Raw genomic sequence first — 25,779 nt, forward strand, 5'->3', positions numbered from 1 at the left:
TTTATTTGCCGTCGAATCAATTGAAATTCTTAATTTTTGACACTAAAATCACCATTTCATTTAACGGTTTCAAGAGCAAATTGTTGCAATGTATTGAAAAAGAAATCATAGCAAGATAAATTAATTTTTTTAACAAGTGAGAATTTCCATTAATTTAAAGCAGTGCAATTTCATATTAAAATAAAATTATTATATTTTATGAAATTAGGATTATAATATTATAAATTAATTTAAAGCACAATTAAAATTAAAAATATTACACTCATAATAAAAATATAAATAAAAAATAGTTACAATATTCTTAATTTATTTAAAACTATTCATTAATTTTTATTTTAAGGAATAATTTTAAAATAAATAATTATATGTTTATTTATTATAATAAATAGATATAAAATTAATAAATATAACATAAAAACGTCATTTGAGTTGGCGGTTTCTAAAGTAATACGCAAAGCTACATCACAACATTTGAAAAAAAAAATTACCAGAAATAACTCTCTTCAAAGTTCTTTCACTTGAGCAAGGCTTTATCTTCTTTCCCTCTTCTTCTCAATTTTTTTTTTATTACTTTTGTATCTAACATATATATTTTTTTCTTTGTATGCAACATGATTTTTTTCTTATACTATAAACAGAGTTTAATTATTCTTTGGATTTTAACATTAAAAAGTAAAAATATTGCAATTAAGGTAAATTTTAAATTTTAAAGTCAATTGTTTATTTTGATTAATGTTGTAATATGTTTATTTTATATTTTAATTTTGATAATTTTTTTATTATATTTTAATTTTGATAATTTTTTTAACATGTATATCAAATTCTATGATAAATTTAGTAAAAAAAAAATAAATTAGTATATTGATATGATGTAAAATATTCTAAGTTTAGTATTATGCTATTAAGTTTATGGTAATTAGAAGAGTATTAAAGAGTACATTCTAATAATATATTTCATGTAATATTTTCATTTATATTTCATGCAATAATTATTAACTTCTAACAAAAAATTTTTAATATTATTTCTTTGTTTACTCACCTAATCAAATACTTTCAACTTTTCTATGCTTCTATTTCAAAAAATTTCATGTTTAATATTAATTTATTATTTAATTTTTTGATCTTAATTTTTATTAATTTACTTTTATTAAATCTGAAAAATTTTTTGTAATGAAGAAAATAATTACAAATAAGAAAGAGTTGCAGCACTCTTAAAAAACTTATATGCATTATATGTAGAACAAAAGAAATTTTTTTACAAGGAAAAAAAGAAAAAAAATTTCTCAATTCGCTCTTTATATTTTTAAAATATGTTTTCTGCATTTGACGTGTTTTAATGGGCTGACGCATACTCAAGAAAACATTATTTCAAATAGCGTTTTCTTAGACAATCTGACGCATCCTATAAATATCATTTTGATTGATAATTTTTTAAGTACTGAGACACACTGATACACACTTACAGGACACGATGATGAATTACAATTAAAAGTGCTTCTTCAACTTGGTGATTTGGTATTTACTTTTTAAATCTTAAAAATACTTTTTAAACAGGCTTTTTTCAAGTAAAAACTATTTTTTAAACAGTTTCAGATTTACATTAGAAAGATAAATAGATAAAAAAAAAAACATTACTTAAATAATTAATCCTCAAGGCTGTATGATGTTAAATAATAAAATTTACAAATTAATTCAAACTTCTTCTCATCATAAATGGTACAGAAACATAATATTTATTTATATTCTTTTATGAAGTATTTTCTACAATATAGATTTTTTTTTTTTTTAAATTCTTATCTTATGGAACTGGAGAAGCTTTCCTAAGGAAAGCGAAAATATAAGCTTTCTCAATATGAACATCAACTTAGGATTGCACTTTGAAAGCAACTCAAGCACATGAAAAAATAGCTCAACTGATTTGAGGAGCCTGTTTGCCTGCCATGGACATCCTTCACTTTAACTCTCTCCTCTCCAATTTCTTTCATTGGTGGGAACGGCTCAAATACGTCACATTTGTTAGAAGTTGATGAGGATTTCAGGGCTCATTCTAACGCTTGTCTCAAAATGAAAGTGAACAATTTTGAAATAATGAAATCCATAAGTACATACTTTGCCCAGTACCCACTTACGATGCTATCTTACAATAATGTACAACTGTAAGTTTCCAAGGTTTTCCCCCACAACTGAGACTAAAAGGATTAAAAAAAAAAAAAAAAAAAGAAGTAAAAAATTTGTAATTTCACACTACAATTGAGCTTGGAACTATAAAGATTGTTCCCACCTGAAGGCACCTAGCTTTACTGGCCAGTGGCCACTGCCATCTGCAAGATTAACACACCTTTGATGTCAGAATGGACAGAACCTGTTGATCACTTGCAGCTAAAAAAATTCCCCAAATTAATGCCGAATTACCAATAGTCTCTTTGCCTATTTTGCAAAAACTTCCCATTTTATCTCCGCCTAGAAGGTTGCTCTGCCGGAGTCAGCTTCCGAAAAGAGGCATGCAAAATCATAACTACAAAGGAATACAGAGATAACGTTCAACTGGAAGAAAAGGAAAGTTATGGTTGATAAGGTGGCTATTCAGGTTCCCCTCATTATTCAAAACAGGGAAAAAGAGGAACAACAACAAAATAAAATTATTACCTGCATAGCTGACACCAAGGGCATAGAAGAGAGCCATTTGAACATTTAAACAAACAAGAATAACTACAGTAGCTGCAATGAAGAGATATATCTTGTTACATTAGATGCAAGTTCAGGAAACAACTTCCCATTGTCAATCAATTGACATGCAATAATTATTCATATTACTAAATAAATTATATATATATATATATATATATATATATATATATATATATATATATATATATATAAGGAAGGAATTTTAAGGGAAAATTAAGAGGGGAAAAAAAAAATCAGAGTGAAGTTACAAAGGTAGCATTTCCATCTAATTTTAATCCTTTCTTCCTTCAGAACAAAGATAGGATTTGAACCCAAAATCCTTCCCTCCCTAGTTTGTCATAACGCCTGCGCCACGGAGAACATCAGCCTCAATTTAAGTAGTTTCTTCAATTTTCAGTTGAAACAAAATGGTTCTGACATAGGCTGGAGATTCTTACATGATTTTCTTCAATTTTCATTTCTTTTTTCAAAGTTGAACTTACTAAACTTCCATGAATGATTTAAGAAAGGAAAAAATAAACCTATTATATCCCATATATAGTTATTAAAGGCTCAAGGCGCACTAAGGCGCCGAGGAGTCCTGGAGCCTAGGCTCAAGGCGCAAAGTGTAGGTGCTCGCCTTAGCGAGGTGAGGCGCAAAGTAAAAGATTTAAAAAATCCATAAAAATCAAATAAATGTAATACTTTTCCTTTTTTTTCTTTGGCATATATCTTGAATTGGGTTTGCTGATTTGAGTTTAAATGGTAGTCCTTTTTTGCCAATAAAAATGCTAGCTAAAGATGGAAATAAATAAAGTATACTTTTCTAGAACCTTGTGCCTAGAACAAAGGCGCACGCCTAGGCGCATGAGGCGCTAGAGTTCGAGCCTGGTGAGCCTTGAGCCTAAGGCGCGCCTTTAATAACTATGATCCCATATAAGGCAAGTAATAAAGAAATTAATTCTTAAACCATATTGCACCAAATTTCTGTCATTGAAATTGAATCTTTCACATTTTTCCCCGGGAAGTTAAATTCATTTTCCTAAAGTCGGGTTTTCTTCATATGTAATTCTTTTATAGCTTCAGTTTCCTCTCTTTTTATGAACTTTCTTTTCTTTCTCCCTCTCCCTTACAACAGTATTTTTTTTTGTGTATTTTCTTTTGTGTATTTTCAGTGACAACTCTAAGAAAGCACAAAAAATAAGTTACAGCTGATTACAAATAAGTTTAATATTATGGATATTTTAAAATGCGGTTTTCACTTACCTATGATCTAAGCTAAAGTTTTGGTCATAAAAAAGTAGATGAAAAGAGTTACAAAAAACAATTTAATATAATCAGCAACTTTCTTATATCAAAGATACAAAAAATAGAGTTTCAGTGTCTGTGTATCACATGTGCAGTCTACTATATAAACACAACGTTCAAAGTACCTTAAATCTGATACAGTTTTTGATGGAGCCCTTGTGCAAAAATAACCATAAAAGACCAAAAGTCAAAAAGTAGTTGATCACTGACCACACTGAGCAGTGCGAACCAAAACCTGCCTAATTGCAGGGTATAGATCCAATCCCCATCTATCACTGCAGAACTTGAAAATATCCCAAAGTGCCAAACTTGATATCAATCCTATGAGAGCAAGTGGCATTTGATACCTATAAACCCAGTAACAAAACACAGAAAATATTGAGCAGTAAGAATAAGAGTAGAAAACAACACATAACTATCCTCATCAGTCATCACCAACACCTAAAAGATGTTTAGTAGAAAGGTCCCTAGATATTGGTTTGCTGTTTGTCACCCCTAGCTAGTAATGATTAAATTTGTACCTTCCTGTCACGGATAGCATTAAATACAATCCCGCCTAAGAGATTAGAGGAACAACACAGAGAACCAATCCAATCCCATAACAAACACATTAAAATGCCTCCTCCTGTAGTAAAACCCAAGGAATAAAAAGTTGCTCAATTTAGCTTAAACAACATTTAACTTAGTTGAGATGACTGCCCCATATGATGAAACAAGAAAAGGAAACCCAAATTGGATTTTCATTTGTTTCCTCCGAGCAGTTAAGAACTCATAATGAGAACATAGAAAAGGTAATAGAACTTACAAAGAAGCCAAAATTTGAAGAAGCATACCCAAATTCAACTATGTTTCTTTAATTTCATTGATTTTCTCCGCAGCCAAACAGAACAAATATCACAGAATAATCGGTATTAAGGGGAATTAAAAAATAAAATAAGAGAGAGAGAGAGAGAGAACATACAGAGTACAAGCACAGAAGAGGATAAAGAGAGAGGCGTAGTTTCTGGCATAACGCTTAACATTCTCATGAACCCGGAGTCTGGCCTGGTCATTACCGGAAGGGAAGGAGTAGGACCCGCAGTCGCCGAAAAAAGCGCGGGTCCAGCAGGGGGTTTGACCGGAGAAATCATCGGTGGTGAGCTTAGAGAGTGGATTCAGAGTAAAGAGAGAGAGAAGAGTAAGGATACGGGAAAACAGAGAAACAAAAAAGCCACCAGTTATTGAGGCAGTGGTAGGAGTGTTAGAGGAGGCGGCGGCCGTGGTGGTGGTGGTGGTTGTGGTAGTGGAGGAGGAGTGGTGGTCGAGGATTTCGAGGTAGCCGGAGTCGCGGAGCCATGACTCGAAGGCAGCGTCCGGGATGCTTAGAGCGAGTGGGTTGGATGAGAATTTCATCGTAGAAGGCAAATGAGCAGCCTAGATAGACTAGTCCGGTCTTGGATTTGGCCTCTACTCCGTGTTAGTTTCTTTTGAGGATTTATTCTTAGCTTAGATTTAAACAGGAATATATAAGAGAATGTTTTCATTGTTGTAGATTTGAATGGACATGTAGGAAGTGATAGGCAAGGTTGTGAGAATATTCATGAAGGTTTTGGTTTTGGCAGTCGAAATGAGGAGGGAAAAAGCATTCTGTATTTTGCAATGGCATACGACCTAATACTAGCAAATACCTACTTTATAAAAAGAGAGTCACATTTAGTGACTTTCAAAAGTGGGCAACATAAAAGCCAAATTGACTTCCTCTTAACCAGGAAGATAAATAGAGCTCTATGCAAGGATTGCAAGGTCATTCCAGGAGAGGCTTTAACAAGTCAACATAGGTTGGTGGTCTTGGATGTCAAGTTTAGGAACAATTCAAGTAAGGTCAGAAGAAATAGTGTAGCTCGAACAAAGTGGTGGGAGTTCAAATGAGTAAAGCAAGTGAAGTTCAAAAATGAGTTTTTCGAGTCCAAAGTATGGAAGCTAGATATGGAGGCCAATGATATGTGGATACAGATGGTATCAAAGATTAGAGAAGTAGCTAGAAAAGTACTTGGAGAGTCTAAAGGACATGGACCACCCTCAAAAGAGAGATGGTGGTAGAATGAGGAAGTACAAAAGGCAGTGAAGAGAAAAAGGGAATGGTATAAGAAATTACCTAAATGTGATAATAATGAGGCATATGAACAGTACAAGATAGCAAAGAAAGAGGCAAAAAAGGCGGTTAGTCAAGCAAGAGCACAGGCTTTTGAAAAGTTATATGAGAAATTTGGAACTAAAGAAGGGGAGAAAGATATTTATAGATTAGCAAGGAGTAGAGAAAGGAAATGTCAAGATCTCAATCAAGTTAGGTGCATTAAGGATAAAGAAGGAAAAATGTTGATGAAAGATAAGGACATTAAAGAAAGATGAAGAAATTATTTTAATAATCTCTTTAATAATAGTCAAAATGGAAATAGCGTGAATATAGATTTTAGAACAATAGAAAAGAATGTAAATTATACTAGAAGGATTAGATCTTTAGAAGTAAAGGAAGCACTTAAGAGAATGAAAGTGGGTAAAGCCTGTGGACCCGATGAAATACCAATTGAAGTGTGGAAGTATTTGGGAGATATGGGAGTGGCATGGTTAACTAAATTATTTAATAAGATTCTAAACTCAAAGAAAATGCCTGATGAATGGAGGAAGAGTATTTTAGTACCTATTTTTAAAAATAAGGGAGACATACAGAGTTGCTCAAACTATAGGGAAATTAAACTCATGAGCCATACTATGAAGTTGTGGGAGAGAGTTGTGGAGCATCGACTACGTCATGATACTTCTATCTCTCTCAATCAATTTGGTTTCATGCCCGGTCGTTCAACTATGGAAGCGATCTTTCTCATTAGAAGCGATCTTTCTCATTAGAAGCTTGATGGAGAAATATAGAGATGTGAAGAAAGATCTACACATGGTTTTTATTGATTTGGAGAAGGCTTATGATAGTGTTCCAAGAGAAGTCTTATGGAATGTGTTAGAACAAAAGAGGGTATCTATTAAGTACATACAAGTATTGAAAGATATGTATGAAGGAGCAACTACTATTGTGCGCACAGTGGGAGGGGACACAAGAGATTTTCCGATCTCAATTGGATTACACCAAGGATCAGCCATAAGCCCTTACCTTTTTACATTAGTTTTAGATGAACTGACGAAACATATACAAGAGAGTATTCCTTGGTGCATGATGTTTGCGGATGATATTGTTCTGATAGATGAGACACGAGAAGGAGTCAATAGGAAGCTAGAACTTTGGAGAAGTACTCTAGAGTCAAAGGGTTTTAAGTTAAGTAGAACGAAGACAGAATACATGCATTGCAAGTTCAGTGAAGGCCAAACTGGTGATAGGGAAGGAGTTAGTTTGAATGGAGTGGTACTGTTCCAAAGTAATAACTTTAAATATCTAGGCTCAGTCCTTCAAGTAGATGGGGGATGTGAGGAGGATGTTAGTCATAGGATTAAAGTCGAATGGTTGAAGTGGAGACATGCCACGGGAGTTTTATGTGATCGTAAGATTCCCAATAAATTAAAAGGAAAATTTTACCGTACAGCCATATGACCGGCTATGTTATATGGTAGTGAGTGTTGGGCACTGAAAGAGTCGTATGCATCTAAGTTAAAAGTTGCAGAGATGAGAATGTTAAGGTGGATGAGTGGCCATACTAGACTAGATAAAGTCCGTAATGAAAGTATTAGAGAAAAGGTAGGAGTGGTGCCAATTGAAGATAAGTTGAGAGAAGGGAGATTAAGGTGGTTTGGTCATGTGAAGCGTAGACATACAGAGGCTCCAGTTAGACAAGTAGAGCACATTAGGTTAGAGGATTGAAAGAAAAAAAGAGGTAGACCCAAATTGACTTGGAGGAGAGTAGTACAATATGACTTAGAAGTATTACACATTTCTGAGGATTTAACCCAAAATCGTTCAGAGTGAAAAAAGCGAATACATATAGCCGACCCCAAATTTTTGAGATAAAGACTTAGTGAGTTGAGTTGAGTTATATAGAATTAGTCCATTCATTTGCTGATGAATAAGAATTACAATTTAATTTCGGAAAATGATCGAAATAATTCTCAACTTTTAATAGAGTTAAATAAAATTAAAATTAAGTTTTGAGTTAAATAAATTTTTTTATTAGAATAAAAAAACTTTTTACTTAATAAAATATTATTTTTTTAATTTTAAATATTATAAATTATTTATTATTTTTAATTAAAAAAGAATTAACAATATGATAAACAAAAATTATTTAATATTAAATCTATTATTTAAATATTTTTTTATTAAAAATAAAGAAAATAATATTTTATTAAATGAATATTTATTTTAATTGAAAAATATATAAATTTATTTAACCTAAAATTTGATTTTAAACTTATTTAGGAGATAACTTTCAGTATGGCATGAGGTAGGAAGCAAGCAAGTTTTGTTAGCCGTTATGTTAAGGTGACTCGAAAAAGCTAGAAAGAGAATTCTGAGAGGCCTTAAGCTTCAAGCTGTATGGCTTCAAGCCGTGAAGAAGGAACTCTGTGACTATGGCATCCACTTAGCTCTGTATATTTGCATTTGAGCCTTTCGCTCGATGTCCCCAGTCGCTCTGTTACAAACCACTTTTTCGCTGGGCGATGACTTATTTCTAACACCCCTCAAAATTACTCTTCTTCAATCCATATAAAACCCTAACCCCCCAACCCCATTTTCATCTCTCATGCGTACATTTCTCTATAAAACAATTTTACACTATAAATTTAATACATAATAATGATATTTATATTTTTTCCATATATTATATGTGGATTGCAAAATAATATTCTACTGAATATGAAATTAAAACAATATTAGAGCAGATAAAATTGTTCTATTTACTTTAATATGAAATTCTTAATTTATAAATTAATTTTATTTTTATCACATTTATATTACACAATAAAATATGAATATTATTTAAAAAAATTAATTTATTATCACCTTATAAGGCATTTTTTTAACTTTTAAATTATATTTTTATTCATATTAATAATATTAAAATGTTATATAAATATTTTTACATTAAAATAATTTTATTAACTAAATAAATCTATATTTAATAAATAAAAAAATAAAAATTAAGATATTTAATAAATCTAATTAATTTTTTTTTTTTGTCAATAGATAAATTTTATTGCAAAATAAGTCTTAAGGCTCAGCACATAGAAAGGATCTAACTAAAATTTAAGACTACAAACCATAGCTTAAAACCAATCAAATATATTACAAAAATAGCCCATAACTAGACAGATCAACACTTGAGTAAAAGGGAACCTAAAGGCTATCCCAATCCAGAACTTGAGAAGGTGCCCAAGGCCCAAGACTACCAGAACCCTGGCTTTGAAGCAAGCCTCATAGCTGGATGCGAGGACCAGCGATGCCATCCAAGAAGGAACCCTTGCAGATTAAACAGGGAAGACAATCGAACTAGGAGTAAAACACCTAGGAATCAATAGGCCTGAGATCACAGATAGACGATTCCCCAAAAAAGCACTCTCTAAAATTCAAGCCAGCCAGCAGGACCCATGAACATTGACAATGGAAAATCTCAGAGTCAAGATGGTGAACAAAGGAACTTACAAGTAGTTCAAAGAAATTTCGCATCAGCACTAGGATAAGCAAAAAATACTAGTGATAACTCCAGAATGGGTAGGTATAAAAGATTATGACACGTGTCTCCTGAGACTTAGGTTAACGGGAATAAATGAGCAAGTTTTGGCTAAGTACAACTATTTTGTTACTTTCAGGTTTGGGGGTAGTCCTCTTTGGGAGGACTCTACTAGGACATAAGAAGGGTTAGGTGAGAAATTTTTCACATGTTGGAAGATGACTCGCATTCATAGAATCAATGTGTACTTGACATGTATAAAGCTCTCAATTAGTAAGTTTGTCTTTATCATTGTCATTCATCTCAAAGTCAAATCATGCTATATCTGAAGTGACAACTACTTTGAGGTGCATGAACTTATATTACTTAGATACGACCGTTAGGCTACTAAATGAGGGTCCCACTCTGTAGGTTTTCGATAAATAGGTAAGCCGACCTTTGGAAGGGTGTACCTTAACTTAGACTGGCCGGTAAGGGTGTGGCTTGACTTAGCTCTTAGAATCATACTCCAGCAAATTATACGACATGTTCCCTGGTTTTAGAAGGGTATTTCTCTTTATATTTATTATTCTATGGTTATTCTGGTTGCTTAACCATAATAATTCTTAAAGTGCTGAAAGCCGAGGGTGTTGTTATTTCATAGATGATTTCCCTCAATTTTTCATGTGCTGATTTGGGGGGGCCGTTATTGGTGTATGGTCAGATTGACGACTCATTTCTATGAGTTATCCTTGGGTGACCGCCTAAATTGTCGATATATGGGGTAAACATCTTCCTGCATAGATATGGGTACTCTTTATAGGTCATTTTGCGGGTGCTATATATGTTAAGGTTTTTTATTCAAGGCATACTTGTCCCTCATCAAAAGTCTCGTCTTATTTATAGTGTATAAATTAGCGATGGAGCTTTTCGATGTTCCATATATAATATATATTTTTTTAAAATTTAATAAATAAATTATATATGATATATTTTATTAAAAAAATTATAGAAATAGGATTAAGATTTATTAAATATTATCTATTGAATTTCTTAAAAAATATTATATATATATATATATATATATATATATATATATATATATATATATATATATTATTTATGAGGAAACTTTGACTTTTTTTGTTAAATTAATAATATTTTTATAATTAATTACTTTATAAAAAATCATTTTTTATTAAATTACTTTATTTTTAATAACAAAATAACTTTCCTTTGTATAAAATTAAGTAATAAAGACACCATTTTTAAATTAAAAAATATTTACTTATATATTTTTATATATAAATTAATTTTATATATTAAAATAATTAATATATATATATATATATATATATATATATATATACAACCCCTCGAATCATTCAACCAAAGGCTTTACTAATTACTTCCTTTCTTCTATCCTAAGTTTTTTTTTTTTAGCAATTCTTCTATCCTAAGTTTGCACTTACGTTATATATGTAATATAAATTACTTATTACTTGTCAAGCAAGCAAAATAAATAAAAATGTATTTGGGTTCCCGAGGTTTTCTTTATTTCCTTAGTAAATGACTCCATCTCCATATCATGCCACTCAACATTTTGTTCCTCTATATAAGTTGTTTATTTGGTGCAAGTTTTAAAGCATATATGCATGCTATGGATTCTCGGTACCTTGCCCTTCCAGCCTCAGAAAATAGCATTGCTGTCGATGCATTCCAAACGGTGGAGAAGAAGAAAAATAAAAAATTAAAGAGATGCATCATTCTTAAGAAGAGAAGAGGTTACTTCTTACTGTGTTGTTCCAATGTGGAGCCAGACTCAGAGCAAGAAATTAAAAAGAAAGCACTTGAGCTTTTGAATGATAATAATAACAACAGAAGTAAATGTTGTTTAATGATGTGTTGTTCCAACGTTGAGATGCATCATTCAGAAGAAGAAGGCAATGTCAGATTCAAGAGCTCAAAGTAATATTATGAGTATGAAAATTAGTTGGTTCTGGTTCACGATATTATCTGATATTCTGATTATGATATTTCCTTTTAGTTGCTTTTAATAATTTTATAATGAGTTTATATAATTATAGGGTTGTAATAATGTCTATTTAATTGAAAGTTGGATATGTAAATATTTTGGAGTTTTTATGAGATGGTTTATTTTTTAAAAAATATTTAATTAATTCACCCTTTTGAGATATAAATTAAATTCTTAAAATTAAAATTAAAAGGAATAACTAACTAATACTTATGTTTATTAATTTTCATGCAAAACAATATTGTTTTAGATTATAAATTGATTAAAATAATATATTTATAAAAAGTCCTAATACTTTTAACAAAACAAATTTTCACATAATAAAAGAGAATCTTCTTTTTGATGATTCACTACACTGAGAAAGACTAAGTTGAAAGGAAAATTTTATCGTACAGCCGTACGACTGGCTATGTTATATGGTAGTAAGTATTGGACATTGAATGAGTTGTTTGCGTTTAAAATAAGAGTTGCAGAGATGAGAATGTTAAGGTGGATGAGTGGCCGTACTAGACTAGATAAAGTCCGTAATGAGAATATTAGAGAAAAGGTAGGAGTTGTGTCAATTGAGGATAAGTTGAGAGAAAGGAGATTGAGGTGGTTTGGTCATGTGAAGCGTAGACATACAGAGGCTCCAGTTAGACAAGTAGAGCACATTAGGTTAGAAGATATAAAAAGAAAAAAAAAGGGGTAGATCTAAATTAACTTGGAGGATAGTAGTACAACATGACCTAGAAGCATTACATATTTCTGAGGATTTAACCCAAAATCGTTTAGAGTGGAGAAAGCGAATCCATATAGCCGATCCTAAATTTTTGGAATAAAGGTTTAGTTAAGTTGAATTGAGTTGAGTACATTACACAATAAAATATGAATATTATTTTTAAAAAAAAATTAATTTATTATCACCTTATAAGGCATATTTTTTTTTAACTTTTAAATTATATTTTTATTCATATTAATATTATTAAACTGTTATATAAGATTGTGTTTGAGAGATATGGGAGTGGCATGGTTAACTATATTATTTAATAAGATTCTAAATTCAAAGAAAATGCCTGATGAATGGAAGATGAGTATTTTAGTACATATTTTTAAAAATAAGGGAGACATACATAGTTGCTCAAACTGTAGGAGAATTAAACTCATGAGCCATACTATGAATTTGTGGGAGAGCGTTGTGGAGCATCGACTACGTCATGATACTTCTATCTCTTTCAATCAATTTGGTTTCATGTCAGGTCGTTCAACTATGGAAGCGATTTTTCTCATTAGAATCTTGATGGAGAAATATAGAGATGTGAAGAAAGATCTAGACAGTTTTTATTGATTTGGAGAAGGCTTATGATTAGGGGTGTGCAGTTTTCGGTTTAAACCGAAAAACCGAACCGAACCGATTAATTCGGTTCAATCGGTTCGGTTTTAAAATTTAATCAATTCGGTTCAGTTTATAATTTTGATAATTTCGGATTAATCGGTTCGGTTCGGTTATTTTCATAAAAAAAATCAAAAAAACCGAACCGAACCGAAATTATTAATATATATAGGAAATAAAAAAAATTGAACCAAATTGAATCGAACCGAACCGAAATCAAAGAAAACCGAACCGAACCTTAAGATTTTTGAGTTTTGATTTCTAATTTTTTTTGTTTTTATGTTTTTATTATTTAGATTTAATGTTAAAAATATGAAATTTTATAAATTTCGGTTTGATCGGTTTAAAACCGAACCGATATTTATCGGTTCGATTCGGTTCGGTTTTCTCTTATCAATCGGTTCGGTTCGGTTTTTAAAATTTTTGATTTTCAATTTTCGGTTTTATCGGTTCGACCGTTTGCACACCCCTACTTATGATAGTGTTCTAAGAGATGTCTTATGGAATGTGTTAGAACAAAAGAGGGTATCTATTAGGTACATACAAGTGTTGAAAGATATGTATGAAGAAGCAACTACTATTGTGCGCACAGTGGGAGGGGACACAAGAGATTTTTTGATCTCAATTGGATTACACCAAGGATCAGCTTACCTTACCTTTTTATATTAGTTTTAGATGAATTGACAAAACATATACAAGAGAGTATTTCTTGGTACATGATGTTTGCGGATGATATTGTTCTGATAGATGAGACACGAGAAGGAGTCAATAGAAAGTTAGAGCTTTGGAGAAGTACTCTAGAGTCAAAGGGTTTTAAGTTAAGTAGAACGAAGACAAAATACATGCATTGCAAGTTCAGTGAAGGCCAAACTGGTGATAGGGAAGGAGTTAGCTTGAATGGAGTGGTACTGTCCCAAAGTAATCACTTTAAATATCTAGGCTCAGTCCTTCAAGTAGATGGGGGATGTGAGGAGGATGTTAGTCATAGGATTAAAGCTGGATGGTTGAAGTGGAGACGTGCCACGAGAGTTTTATGTGATCGTAAGATTTCCAACAAGTTGAAAGGAAAATTTTACCGTACAGCCATACGACCAGCTATGTTATATGGTATTGAGTGTTGGGCACTGAAAGAGTCGTATGCGTCTAAGATAAGAGTTGCAGAGATGAGAATGTTAAGGTAAATGAGTAGCCATACTAGACTAGATTAAGTCCGTAATAAGCGTATTAGAGAAAAGATAGGAGTGGTGCCAATTGAAGATAAGTTGAGAGAAGGGAGATTGAGAATGTTTGGTCATGTGAATCGTAGACATACGGAGGCTCCAGTTAGACAAGTAAAGCACATTAGGTTAGAAAATAGAAAGAAAAAAAGGGATAGACCAAAATTGACTTAGAGAAGAGTAGTACAACATGATCTAGAAGCATTATACATTTCTGAGGATTTAACCCAAAATCGTTTAGAGTGGAGAAAGCGAATCCATATAGCTGACTCTAAATTTTTGGGATAAATGCTTAGTTGAGTTGAGTTGAGTTTTTTAAACTGTTATATAAATATTTTTACATTAAAATAATTTTATTAACTAAATAAATATATATTTAATAAATATAAAAATAAAAATTAAGATATTTAATAAATCTCATTATTTTTTTTTTTCATCAATAGATAAATTTCATTGCAAAATAAGTCTGAAGGCTCAGTTCATAGAAAGGATCTAACTAAAATTTAAGACTTCTAACCATAGCTTACAACCAATCAAATATATCACAAATATAGCCCATAACTAGACAGATCAATAATTGAGAAGTGGACCCTAAAGGCTATCCTAATCCAGAACTAGAGAAGGGCCTAAGGCCCAAGACTACTAGAACCCTGGCTTTGAAGCAAGCCTCATAGCTGGATGTGAGGACCAGCGATGCCATCCAAGAAGGAACCCTTACAGATTAAACGGGGGAGACAACTAGGAGTAAAACACCTAGGAATCAATAGGCCTGAGATCACAGACAGACGATTCCTCACAAAAGCACACTCTAAAAGTCAAGCCAGCAAGCAAGACCCACAAACATTGACAATGGAAAATCTCATAGTCAAGATGGTGAACAAAGGAACTTATAGGTGGTTCAAAGAAATTTTGCATCAGCACCAAGACAAGCAGAAAACATTAGTGATAACTCAAGAATGGGTAGATATAAGAGATTATGTCGCATGTCTCCTGAGACTTGGGTTAACGGGGATGAATGAGCGAGCTTTGACTAAATACAACTATTTTATTACTTTCAGGTTTTGGGGTAGCCCTCTTTGGGAAAACTCTACTAGGACATGATAAGGGCTAGGTGAGAATTTTTTTACCTATTGGAGGATGACCCATATTTATAGATTTAGAGAACCCATGTGTGCTTGACACGTATAAAGCTCTTCGTTGGTGAGTTGTCTTTATTACTGTCAATCATCTGAAAGTCAAATCATGCTATATCTAAAGTGACAACTACTTTGAGGTACATAAACTTATATTACTTGGATACGACCATCAGGCTACTCGATGAGGGTCCCACTCATTAGGTTTTCGGTTTATAGGTACGCCGACCTTAAGAAGGGGCACCTTGACTTAGACTGGTCGGTAGGGGTGTGGCTTGACTTGTATGATACTCTAGCTCTTGGAATCATACTCCAGCGAATCATACGACATGTTCCTTGGTTTTATAAGGATATTTCTCTTTATATTGACTAGGTCTGTGGCTATTCTAGCTACTTAACCCTGACAATTCTTAAAGTAATGAAGGCTAAGGGTGTTGTTATTTCATAGATGATTTCCCTCAATATTTTCATGTGCTGACTTGGGGGCCTGTTATTGGTGTGTGGTCAAGTTGACGATTCCTTTTCATGACTTATCCTTAGGTGACACTGCCCCAATTGTCGATATATGGGATAGACATCTTTCCGCATAGATACAGATACTTTTTATAGGTGATCCTGTGGGTGGCATATATATTAAGGTCTTTTATTCAGAGCACACGCGTTCCTCATCAGAAGTCTCGTCTTATTTTACAGTATATCAATTAGCAATGAAGCATTTCGACGTTCCATATATAATATTTTTTTAAAATTTAATAAATAAATTATATATAATAATTTTATTAAAAAATTATGGAAATAGGATTAAGATTTATTAAATATTATCTATTGGATATATATATATATATATATATATATATATATATATATATATATATATATATATATATATATATATAAGAAAACTTTATAACTTTATTTTTTTCGTTAAATTAATATTTTCTTTCATAATTAACTACTTTATAAAAAAATAATTTTTTATTAAATTACTTTAAATAACTTTACTTTGTATAAAATTAAGTAATAAAGACACCATTTTTAAATTAAAAAATATTTACATTTTATGAAAATTTATATATTTTTATATATAAAGCAATTTTATATATTAAAATAATTAATTAATAAGATGAAAATATTTAGCATTACTTGTTTGGCCATGTAACTATAGTTATTATTAGAAAATAGATTTTCTGCTAATTAACTTCATTTTCCTCTTATGCTTGTCAGATTATGACACTATACATATACATGATCAACCTCGGTGTGGCTATATATATATATATATATACAACCCCTCGAATCATTCAACCAAAGGCTTTGCTAATTATTTCCTTTCTTCTATCCTAAGTTTGCACTTACGTTATATATGTAATATAAATTATTTATTACTTGTCAAGCAAGCAAAATAAATAAAAATATATTTGGGTTCCCCTGGTTTTCTTTATTTCCTTAGTAAATGACTCCATCTCCATATCATGCCACTCAACATTTTGTTCCTCTATATAAGTTGTTTATTTGGTGCAAGTTTTAAAGCATATATGCATGCTATGGATTCTCGGTACCTTGCCCTTCCAGCCTCAGAAAATAGCATTGCTGTCGATGCATTCCAAACGTTGGAGAAGAAGAAAAATAAAAAATTAAAGAGATGCATCATTCTTAAGAAGAGAAGAGGTTGCTTCTTACTGTGTTGTTCCAATGTGGAGCCAGACTCAGAGCAAGAAATTAAAAAGAAAGCACTTGAGCTTTTGAATGATAATAATAACAACAAAAGTAAATGTTGTTTAACGATGTGTTGTTCCAACGTTGAGATGCATCATTCAGAAGAAGAGGGTAATGTCAGATTCAAGAGCTCAAAGTAATATTATGAGTATGAAAATTAGTTGGTTCTGGTTCATGATACTATCTGATATTCTGATTATGATATTTCCTTTTAGTTGCTTTTAATAATTTTATAATGAGTTTATATAATTATAGGGTTGTAATAATGTCTATGTAATTGAAAGTTGGATATGTAAATTTTTTGAGTTTTTATGAGATGGTTTATTTTTTAAAAAATATTTAATTAATTCACCCTTTTGAGATATAAATTAAATGCTTAAAATAAAATTAAAAAGAATATCTAACTAATACTTATGTTTATTAATTTTCATGCAAAACAATATTGTTTTGGATTATAAATTGATTAAAATAATATATTTATAAACAAGTCCTAGTATTTTTAACAAAACAAATTTTCACAAAATAAAAGAGAATCTTCTTTTTGATGATTCATTACAAAGAGAAAGACTATATTATTGTTTAACTATTTGAGGGGAAAAAAAAGCATGAAGAATACATAAATCAAATCATTTTATATATTTAAATTAATAAATATGATATTATTATTATTATTATTATTATTATTATTATTATTATTATTATTATTATTATTATTATTATTATTATTATAGTCAAAATTAATCTTTTTCTAAGAATTTTAAATGCAAAATGTTAACAGCAAATAAACTGAATAACTACTTATAAATATAATTTCACAATTGATGGTTAACAATTTAATCATGTATAATAAATGTGAATAAAACCTGCGTGATATAATTAATTAGTTCTTGGTTTTGATGCTTAACATGTAAGTAATTCTTGATTGTATTGAGTTGTCTTTCACATTTAGTAAGAAAACAAAAAAATTGCATCATAAATTGCAAAACTGAAAAAAAAATGGCAATCGAAGTCTTCAGAATTAAGGCTACAAGTTATCATTAATTTAATAATAATCAGTATTTAAATTGTTATTTGTTTTAGAATTAGGAAGGAAATTATAATTTTATTAAGAGAAAGCAAATGCAGAAAGTTAAAAAAATTAAAAGTTAAATGTCAACTTTGTAAATTTTAATTACCTTTTAAGTAATTATTAGTCTAATCTCTCCAAAATTAATCAAAAAATATCAATAAGGTGAAAAGTTAACTTAATCCTTTTACAAGATAATTAACTCTGGTTAACCTCGCAACAAACATGAAACCATCAAAGATGAAGGAATAAAAAGCCTCTGCAATGCATTTGCTGAAGATGATAAGCATTCAAGTATTACTGTTGTTATTATTATTATTCAAAATAAATAATCATATGTCATACTTTAAATAACTTAGTTTATCATGATTTCAGACGAAGGTCAACACATAGGACATAAAATTAACATCTTATTAGCTTTGATATCTCGTTGAAGAACACTCAATGCAGCCATTCCAGGCATAACAAAAACACGATAATCTAATTCATAATTCATATCCTTGTGTTCTGTTATAAGATGCATCACCCTTGTGATGAATATGCCAAGAATTCTTCAAATGGTGTATTGCACCAGAAACATCACCGCTTGAGTTACCTTCTAGCCAAAGCTGGAGCCTTTTTAGGGATGTAGACCTTGTAGCTTACCTGGGCCAGGAAAAGAGTAAATAAATACAGTAAATAACTAGGTGCATAAACAAATAAACGTTACTCACTGCTCAGAGGTTTCGAAACTACTTAAGGAATCCGTGAAAGATTACAGTACTTACCTGTACCATTTCCCCACCCCGCATCACGGACATTGTCTCCTGCTCCAATTGTGAACTCTCCTTACCATCATCTTGCACTTTATTTGAGCTTATATCTCTTGCTTCAGATGCGAGGTGAGAAGAAGGCTCAGCAGAAGTAGAACAAGAGGCATTATTAACTGCGTCACAGTGGCCACTGCCCTTCATTGTTGTCACAGAAGACACTGCCTTCTTTTCCAACTGTAAGCCCTCCTTACCTTCATCTTGCAATTTATTCAAGCCAACATCTTCTCCTGTAGGTGCAAAGCAAGATGAAAGCTCGGCAGAAGAAACATCAGAGGTGTTGCTAACTTTGTCACTGTTATCATTGCCGCTTAGAGGAGTCGCATTAAGCTTACCAACACTTCTCACACTCGATGATTTTGCCTTATTAGGTATCTGTGAAGCAGGCACCTCCACTGCAACAGTGGTAGAAATTGATAATGCTTGCTTCAATGCGGATGTAACCAACCTTGGTTTGTTTGTACCAGACCCAAAAGTCATACTGACCTTTTCCCTGCCTGGAACAGCTACGTGGTTGGGTAGATGAGCATTGTTCTTAACAGGAACATATTCACTGCGACCATTCTTTCCATCAACAATCTTCTCATCTTTTTGCATAGAATTAGCAGAATTTCTCCCAACTACTAAAGCACCATCATCCTTTAGGGACTCGGTTTCACTTCAGCCTTTGTAGTGGACGGTGACTTCAAAGTACCATCATTCATATCTTTCTGATTAACATCATTCTTTGCATTTGTCTGAAACCCTCCACGGAACCTTCTTAGATTCTCCAAAGCCTTTTGTCTTAAAATTGACTACAAATCATTACCATTCACATTACCAGAAGCTTCAGATTTGTCACCATTCTTTTCCTCTGTAGTATCATTTGTCCCAACCCCGCCACAAGCAGGTTCACTTCTCACATACTGGTCATCTCCTTCTTTGTAATTGTCTGTGAGTTTGATGGTCTTAATGATCAAAACAGAAGCATCTTCTCGTTTCTCAATCTCCATTGACCTTTTCTTATCAAATGCAACATGTGATTGATGAGCTGACACCATTGTATTTCCCCCATCATTACTATCATTGCTTTTGCTAGATGGGTAATTATTATGATCATATATCAGCTCCTCTTTATGCTCATCCCAATCCAACTCTCTTCTCTCCTCATCCTCCTTTGTGAGGGTGATAACTGATCTCAGCCGCCTTGAAATGTTCCCACTAGTCACTTTCTCCTCACTCCAATAATCACCACTTCCATTATGTCTATTGCAAGAAGAACAACTCCTTGACCTATACCTACTCCTTTTAGTTCCACTTTTAACATTCCTCAATTTTCTTTCATTGTTGTCTCTTCTTTCAGACCTGACCCTATGGTTCTCATATTCACTTTCACCACTACTACTTAAACTCTGACAAGGCGAACAACTCTATGAGCCACTACTCGTAGAACTAATACTTGCATCTCTCCAAGACTTCTTCTTTTTCTTGTTCCTAGTTGCTTTCTTCCTTGTCTCAGAATTGCCTTTTCTCCTTGAACCTTTCTGCTTTCTCAAGTGACAAGACTCCTCACAGCCAGAAGAGCGTGTGCGAGCCCTCCTTCTAGTCCCCTTCACACCCTTACAAGTGTAAGACCTAGACGGAGACCTTCTACCTTAGTAACTATCCTCAGAACTGGAGGAAATGGATACCGAACTTCTTGAATCATAGCTAGAATAAGAAACTGAATCATCACACTGCTGAAGCTTCTTTGATAAACTTTTCCTAGTCTTACTTCTCTTCTGTGTACGACCCTAAATGAACAATATACTGTTTATGGTGCATAAATAAATGGCATTAAGACTACAAAAAATTCAGAATCCATATTTAGGTAAATTTGCCAAATGCTCTTTTTTCCATCATTATAAGTTAAAAAATAAAATTTCTCAATATTAGTTCGATGTCAATTTTCTGTCCTTCAGAACCAAAACATCAACCACCATCCCAGCCCACCCCTACATATGTACATATAATAATAAGGCACTAACTGAAATTGTAAACCCAATTGCTGAATTTTCTTGGATTTATTGTCATAGGAATGTTCCTACTATAATTGCTCCTCATAAACTAAATGTACCATACACAAGTACAGTAATACACACACACACACACGCGTACAACAAGAGCCCATGTCTGCAAGAGGAAAGGGTATTGAATCAAACAACGAGTTACAGTCCATAAAGCTTAATATCAAGGCATAATTGAGTAATCAGATAGAAAAATTCAAACATGAAACGTAAAAAATGCACATTTAAAGCGCTAAGACACAATTGAGTGTTGAATTAAAAACAAAAATAATAACAATTGTACAAAATTAAAATTCAGAGACAAAATGAAAATAGAAATGTGGAAGAGTACCTGAAAGGAATATTTGGAGCGTTTCCTTTTACTAGAAGAAGATTTTCCCATTTGGGTCTTCTTTTCTCAATCTCTCGCTTTGAAGATCTGAAAGAAGCAAAAATCAGACCAGAAAGCTAAAAAGGATGAAGGAAAAATAAATTAAAAAAATTGAAAAGAAAAATTAAAAATGGGTGAAGAAGAAGAAGAGATCGAAATAGAAAGCGGATTGATTTTCAGGGGATGAATGAAAAAGCATAAAGAAGGGTTGGGTCCGCTCTCTTTTGGCTCTTATATAGAGTTGCAGAGATGCGCAAAGCAAGGAACGACAAGTCGCCAACACTCCAGAAAACAGAAGTTTTATGGATATTATAATGACCTCCTCCTCCGAAGCCCAATAAATTGCTATATGCAAAACAGCCCGTATGATTGACGAAAATTTTTTTCTCGGAGAATAATAAAAATTTAAATTTTGACAAATGAGGTCTAATTTCATAAATTAATTGCAATTTTATCCCCATATTAAAATTATATAATATATTAAAAAATTATAATATATATATAAAAAAAATTTTTACTTTCGCGTGGCTACTGACACCATAAAAAAATAAAATTATATCAAAATAATAAAAAAAATTTGACACGATATATTTCATTTTTATGTCAATTTTTTTAATTTTTCACCCTTTAAATTTTTATTTAGTAAAATTAATTATGATTAAATTTAGCGTAAACCCATCATAATCAACAGTTTCAATTAAATTGTTATATATGTGTCAATTTTATTATATCATTTTTTCAAAATAATACATATCCCTAACATGATAATATACAATTAACAAAATAAAAAATAAAACTTTTATTTTCATATTTTTAATTTAAAAATATGCTTTTAAAAATTTCCATACTGTAAATGAAAATCAAAACAAATAAAATTATCATTTTATTATTTCCTGTGAAATTTTACTCATATACAAATAAAATATATTTGACATTGCAAATTAGACCATGTCCAGCAAAACAATGAAATTCAACTGAAAAAATATAGTTTGCATATTTGTTCAAATTCAAAACAAGTATATATTACTTCTCACAACTACTTCAAAGTTGAAGTTAGATCTTATGCAACATCTCCATAGCTCATACCAGAATGCGTGTCGATAAAGCCTTCTGTTGACAAGTCCACCTCATCAACAATCCTCCCGCTGTTTGATAGGCAACCATGAACAAGTGTATGATGTCAAGAAGCTGAGAGAAGGATGAATATCTTAATTTACAAAATAAGAGCTCTACCTTTCAAGAACAAACTTGCCTACTCTATACTTTTGGCTCTTTTCATGTGCAGCCTCCTGGTAAGGAAATAACAAAGACATCTTTAGTTCAAAGTCGGCAAAATCTTGTATTATGTACAGTAAGGGGAAAGAAAAGATACAGATGTTCTTGCATGTGTATGTGTGTGTGGGGTTGGGGTGGGGAGTACATATTTCCAGCCAATAATTTGTCCACAGCAGCAGCAAAATATATCTGCAACAGTATGCATTCCTGAAAGCATCATTTTCTCCTCCAAGGCTCCTATTGTGATGTTAACCCTGAAATCACAAACTCCAAGGTATGCAGCTTTGTTGTTTTATGGGATACATGACATCAAATTGCTCAAGGTGAGAACAAACACCTTGTGTGAGATGTAAATCCATTCACTTGTGGACCTAGATACTGAAATGCGTATGTGCACGTGCCCACATCTGTATATGAGCGTGTGTAAAACCAAGAACTGTATTCCTACAACAGTCCCTCCAGGAAGGCAAAAGTGCAAACTAATACTACCGGTTGAACCATTTAGGTGAGAGGTCTTCTTTATTCATAATTTTCAAACATAATACGCAGTTTGAGTTGTCATCGGCTATCATAGGAATAACAGCATTCAAAGCAGTGATCAATATCCAAGCAACCAGAATTGATACCAATAAGCATGAAAAATCAAACGAATTCTATTTCAGTACTTGCATTGGGATAAGCTGCATCAATTTCAATCAATGAAAGGATGAGGAAGCTTTAGCAGGAAAATCTTGAGGTTTTGATGAAGGCTGAACATTTTGACGAGGAAAGACTTTCGTTTTCTTTTCACATTTAATGCTACTATTGCATGATATTCACTCTAAAAGTTTCTTTATATTTCATGAATTAAAATCTAAAAGTTTCTTTTAGATTTCCTGAGTTAAGAAAGCAAGAACAAACTGGGATTTAGAACAAAAGCTGCAGAAGAAAGAATCATGAGAACAAAAAAACTGGAGCAAATCATTTCCTGTACACAATTAATTACAACTATTCAAAAACCATCTATCATACATGGCTTCAATCATTAAAACTCAGGCAATAATATAATTAATAGGCATAGAAACACATGAAAAACCTCAACCAGGAAATATTGGCCCTTAAGGCCTTAGATTGTGTACATTATGAAGCAAAACAATCATAAAGTATTATGTCAAAAGATACCATAGCATCCATCTCTAATGAGAAATCAAACACTTGTGACTGCCAACAAAACACAAGAAATCTCATACAAACTTTCAGGGGTTTTTTTCAACCTAATATGCGTTAGTTCGAAGATGAGAATGTTGAGGAATTTATTATCAGATCAGTCCTTCCCCACCCATTTTTAAGTTTCCAATCCTTCGTTTTATTGATTTTCAGAATCAAAGACTTTAGTTTTCATTTTTGTTCATCTGAGATGCCTTTCTCATATATTCTCAACATCTTGGGTTGTAGTTTCCACCCCTTTTTGCTGATTCTGGTGATCTATGACTAGTCAATAAAGAAAAGAAGCTATAAATACCAACTTTTGCAGTTGAAGAACCTTTTTTTTTTTTTTTTTCCAGACAAGCACTTACAAAGAAGAGATATAGAAATTTCATGTACACAATAAAATCCATGTGCATAATGATAATAAGCCTGAATGATGGAGGTTGTTCAACTAAGATAATGACCTATGCGCAAATATGCCATCTCAAATTCCAAGGTATTTTCACTTGCCCAAACTGCATAAGCTCCACTCAAGGAGGATCACATTCAACAGAACAAAACTCAGAATGTTAAAAGATAATGAAAAATTAAATGTGTATAAATGAACCATAAGCTAGTCATTTTTTCTGTGGAACAGGATCAATTATAATAAGTGCAGCAATAATTCAATCACTCTCTATAGCTTGGGATTTCTTTGCTGTATAGACAATATAGACAAAAAAAAAGCAACAACTTTTTAGAATCAAATACTAAGAATTTGACCATAAAAATAATGCCAAAAATCTACAAGTGGATCAATAATAAAACCACGAATCGTGTAGAATAAAAAATGAGCTTAATAAACGTCATTAAAAAGTTAAGAGACCAGTAAGTCCATGAAAGAATTGTAAGGAACTCACACATTATTGAAGAGGTATGCCTTTCCACTATGGCAATGAAAAGACTGCGTACAAATCAAAGGAAAGGATGAGAATTAGATAAATAATTAAAAAAAAAAAAAAGAGAGCAGAGTCAGTAATTTAGAAAGCAAATTAAAATGGCAGTTCTTCAAATAACAGATGAACCAATGAAAACTATCATATAATCTTTATCTGCACACCCAAAGTTAATCTATTATGACAAATTTTTGCTAACAAAAATATAAACAACTTTATTAAGCTTCTCCAATACTTGCAAAGATACAGAATTTGTAACAAATATAGCATGTCTTCCTTATCCCAACTGCTAAAGGATTAAAAATCACAATAATATAAAGCAAAAAAAATTGAGAAGAGTTAAAGGGGCTTACCCTTGAGACCAGATCAACAGGAAGAGCCAAGTGGGTACCACAATACTTGCATCTGTAAGACCTGCCGTCTAACTCCACCACAAATATCCTACCCATTTCTTTCTTTCTTTCTTTCACTGCTTGACTTGATACCTGCTGCCCTATTGCAATTTAGAAACCCAAAGTTTTGGGTTGAGAGATTGTTGCAGGGTTTTGTTTTTGCGTTTGCAAGATACAGGCGTGGTTGGATTTTAGATTAGATGAAGGAGGAGACGTTGGTATCGTGACACAGACGCTTGCCTTTCAGCTTTCGCCAACAGATTCGAAGAATGCTGCACAACATTGGCAAAATATCTTAGGCATATATTTATTTTATAATTGAGTATCTTTTATTTTTATTAATAAAAATAAATGAAATCTTAACAACCTTACAAATATAGTTGTATTTGTATTCTTTTTATTTATTAAATAAAAATTATTTATCAGTAAATTTTATTAAAATTGCCTCTAAAATTTAATTATATTTAAATTAATAAAAATAAAAAAAAGTTAGAAAAATAAAAATATTTATTTATTATTTCATTTAAAAAAAATCTTAATAAATTTTAGTTTAATATCTAAACTTATAAACTCTTAAATTTAAATTTTAATTAAAATTAATTATATTAAAAAATAAAATAAAAT

General features: G+C 31.7%; 2 protein-coding genes across 14 annotated transcripts; both read right to left on the reverse strand.

Annotated features, from left to right (window-relative positions):
• Positions 1 to 2,054: 2,054 nt before the first annotated feature.
• LOC110666282 (PRA1 family protein H) lies at positions 2,055 to 5,458 on the reverse strand. Of its 5 annotated transcripts, XR_002497136.2 has the most exons (6): positions 4,937 to 5,458; positions 4,186 to 4,322; positions 2,647 to 2,718; positions 2,413 to 2,515; positions 2,282 to 2,321; positions 2,055 to 2,189 (listed from the first exon to the last, which is right to left on the reverse strand). XR_002497136.2 is itself a non-coding variant. In XM_021826713.2 (5 exons), the coding sequence occupies exons 1-4, from the start codon at positions 5,365 to 5,367 to the stop codon at positions 2,451 to 2,453; spliced, it is 705 nt and encodes a 234-aa protein (XP_021682405.2). In that variant the 5' UTR covers positions 5,368 to 5,458; the 3' UTR covers positions 2,055 to 2,321; positions 2,413 to 2,450. The 5 variants fall into 5 exon arrangements, 3 of the variants coding, with proteins under 3 accessions (XP_021682405.2, XP_021682406.2, XP_021682407.2); XR_002497137.2 differs by having other exon boundaries at positions 2,055 to 2,321; positions 2,413 to 2,544; XM_021826713.2 differs by having other exon boundaries at positions 2,055 to 2,321.
• Positions 5,459 to 18,671: 13,213 nt separating this feature from the next.
• On the reverse strand, positions 18,672 to 25,475 carry LOC110666283 (protein yippee-like At5g53940). Of its 9 annotated transcripts, none has more exons than XM_058145499.1 (7): positions 25,117 to 25,474; positions 24,728 to 24,771; positions 22,738 to 22,894; positions 22,599 to 22,654; positions 22,452 to 22,510; positions 21,327 to 21,413; positions 20,454 to 20,539 (listed from the first exon to the last, which is right to left on the reverse strand). In XM_058145499.1, the coding sequence occupies exons 1-6, from the start codon at positions 25,210 to 25,212 to the stop codon at positions 21,358 to 21,360; spliced, it is 468 nt and encodes a 155-aa protein (XP_058001482.1). In that variant the 5' UTR covers positions 25,213 to 25,474; the 3' UTR covers positions 20,454 to 20,539; positions 21,327 to 21,357. The 9 variants fall into 9 exon arrangements, with proteins under 9 accessions (XP_058001478.1, XP_058001479.1, XP_058001482.1 ...); XM_058145498.1 differs by having other exon boundaries at positions 20,454 to 20,738; XM_058145500.1 differs by having other exon boundaries at positions 20,454 to 21,413; positions 22,750 to 22,894; positions 25,117 to 25,475.
• Positions 25,476 to 25,779: the final 304 nt, after the last annotated feature.

The sequence above is a fragment of the Hevea brasiliensis genome, chromosome 4 (assembly GCF_030052815.1).
Source record: "Hevea brasiliensis isolate MT/VB/25A 57/8 chromosome 4, ASM3005281v1, whole genome shotgun sequence".
Lineage (NCBI taxonomy): Eukaryota > Viridiplantae > Streptophyta > Magnoliopsida > Malpighiales > Euphorbiaceae > Hevea > Hevea brasiliensis.

Coding starts and splice junctions, on each gene's coding strand:
- LOC110666283 (XM_058145495.1), bottom strand. CDS start 19,547: ATGCAAAAAGATGAGAAGATTGTTGATGGAAAGAATGGTCGCAGTGAA. Junction 18,787..18,908: donor GGGGTGGGGAAATGGTACAG/GTAAGTACTGTA, acceptor TTCCTGGCCCAG/GTAAGCTACAAGGTCTACAT.
- LOC110666282 (XM_021826713.2), bottom strand. CDS start 5,367: ATGAAATTCTCATCCAACCCACTCGCTCTAAGCATCCCGGACGCTGCC. Junction 2,719..4,185: donor GGTTCGCACTGCTCAGTGTG/GTCAGTGATCAA, acceptor TCTTCATTGCAG/CTACTGTAGTTATTCTTGTT. Junction 2,516..2,646: donor CCTTGGTGTCAGCTATGCAG/GTAATAATTTTA, acceptor ATTCCTTTGTAG/TTATGATTTTGCATGCCTCT.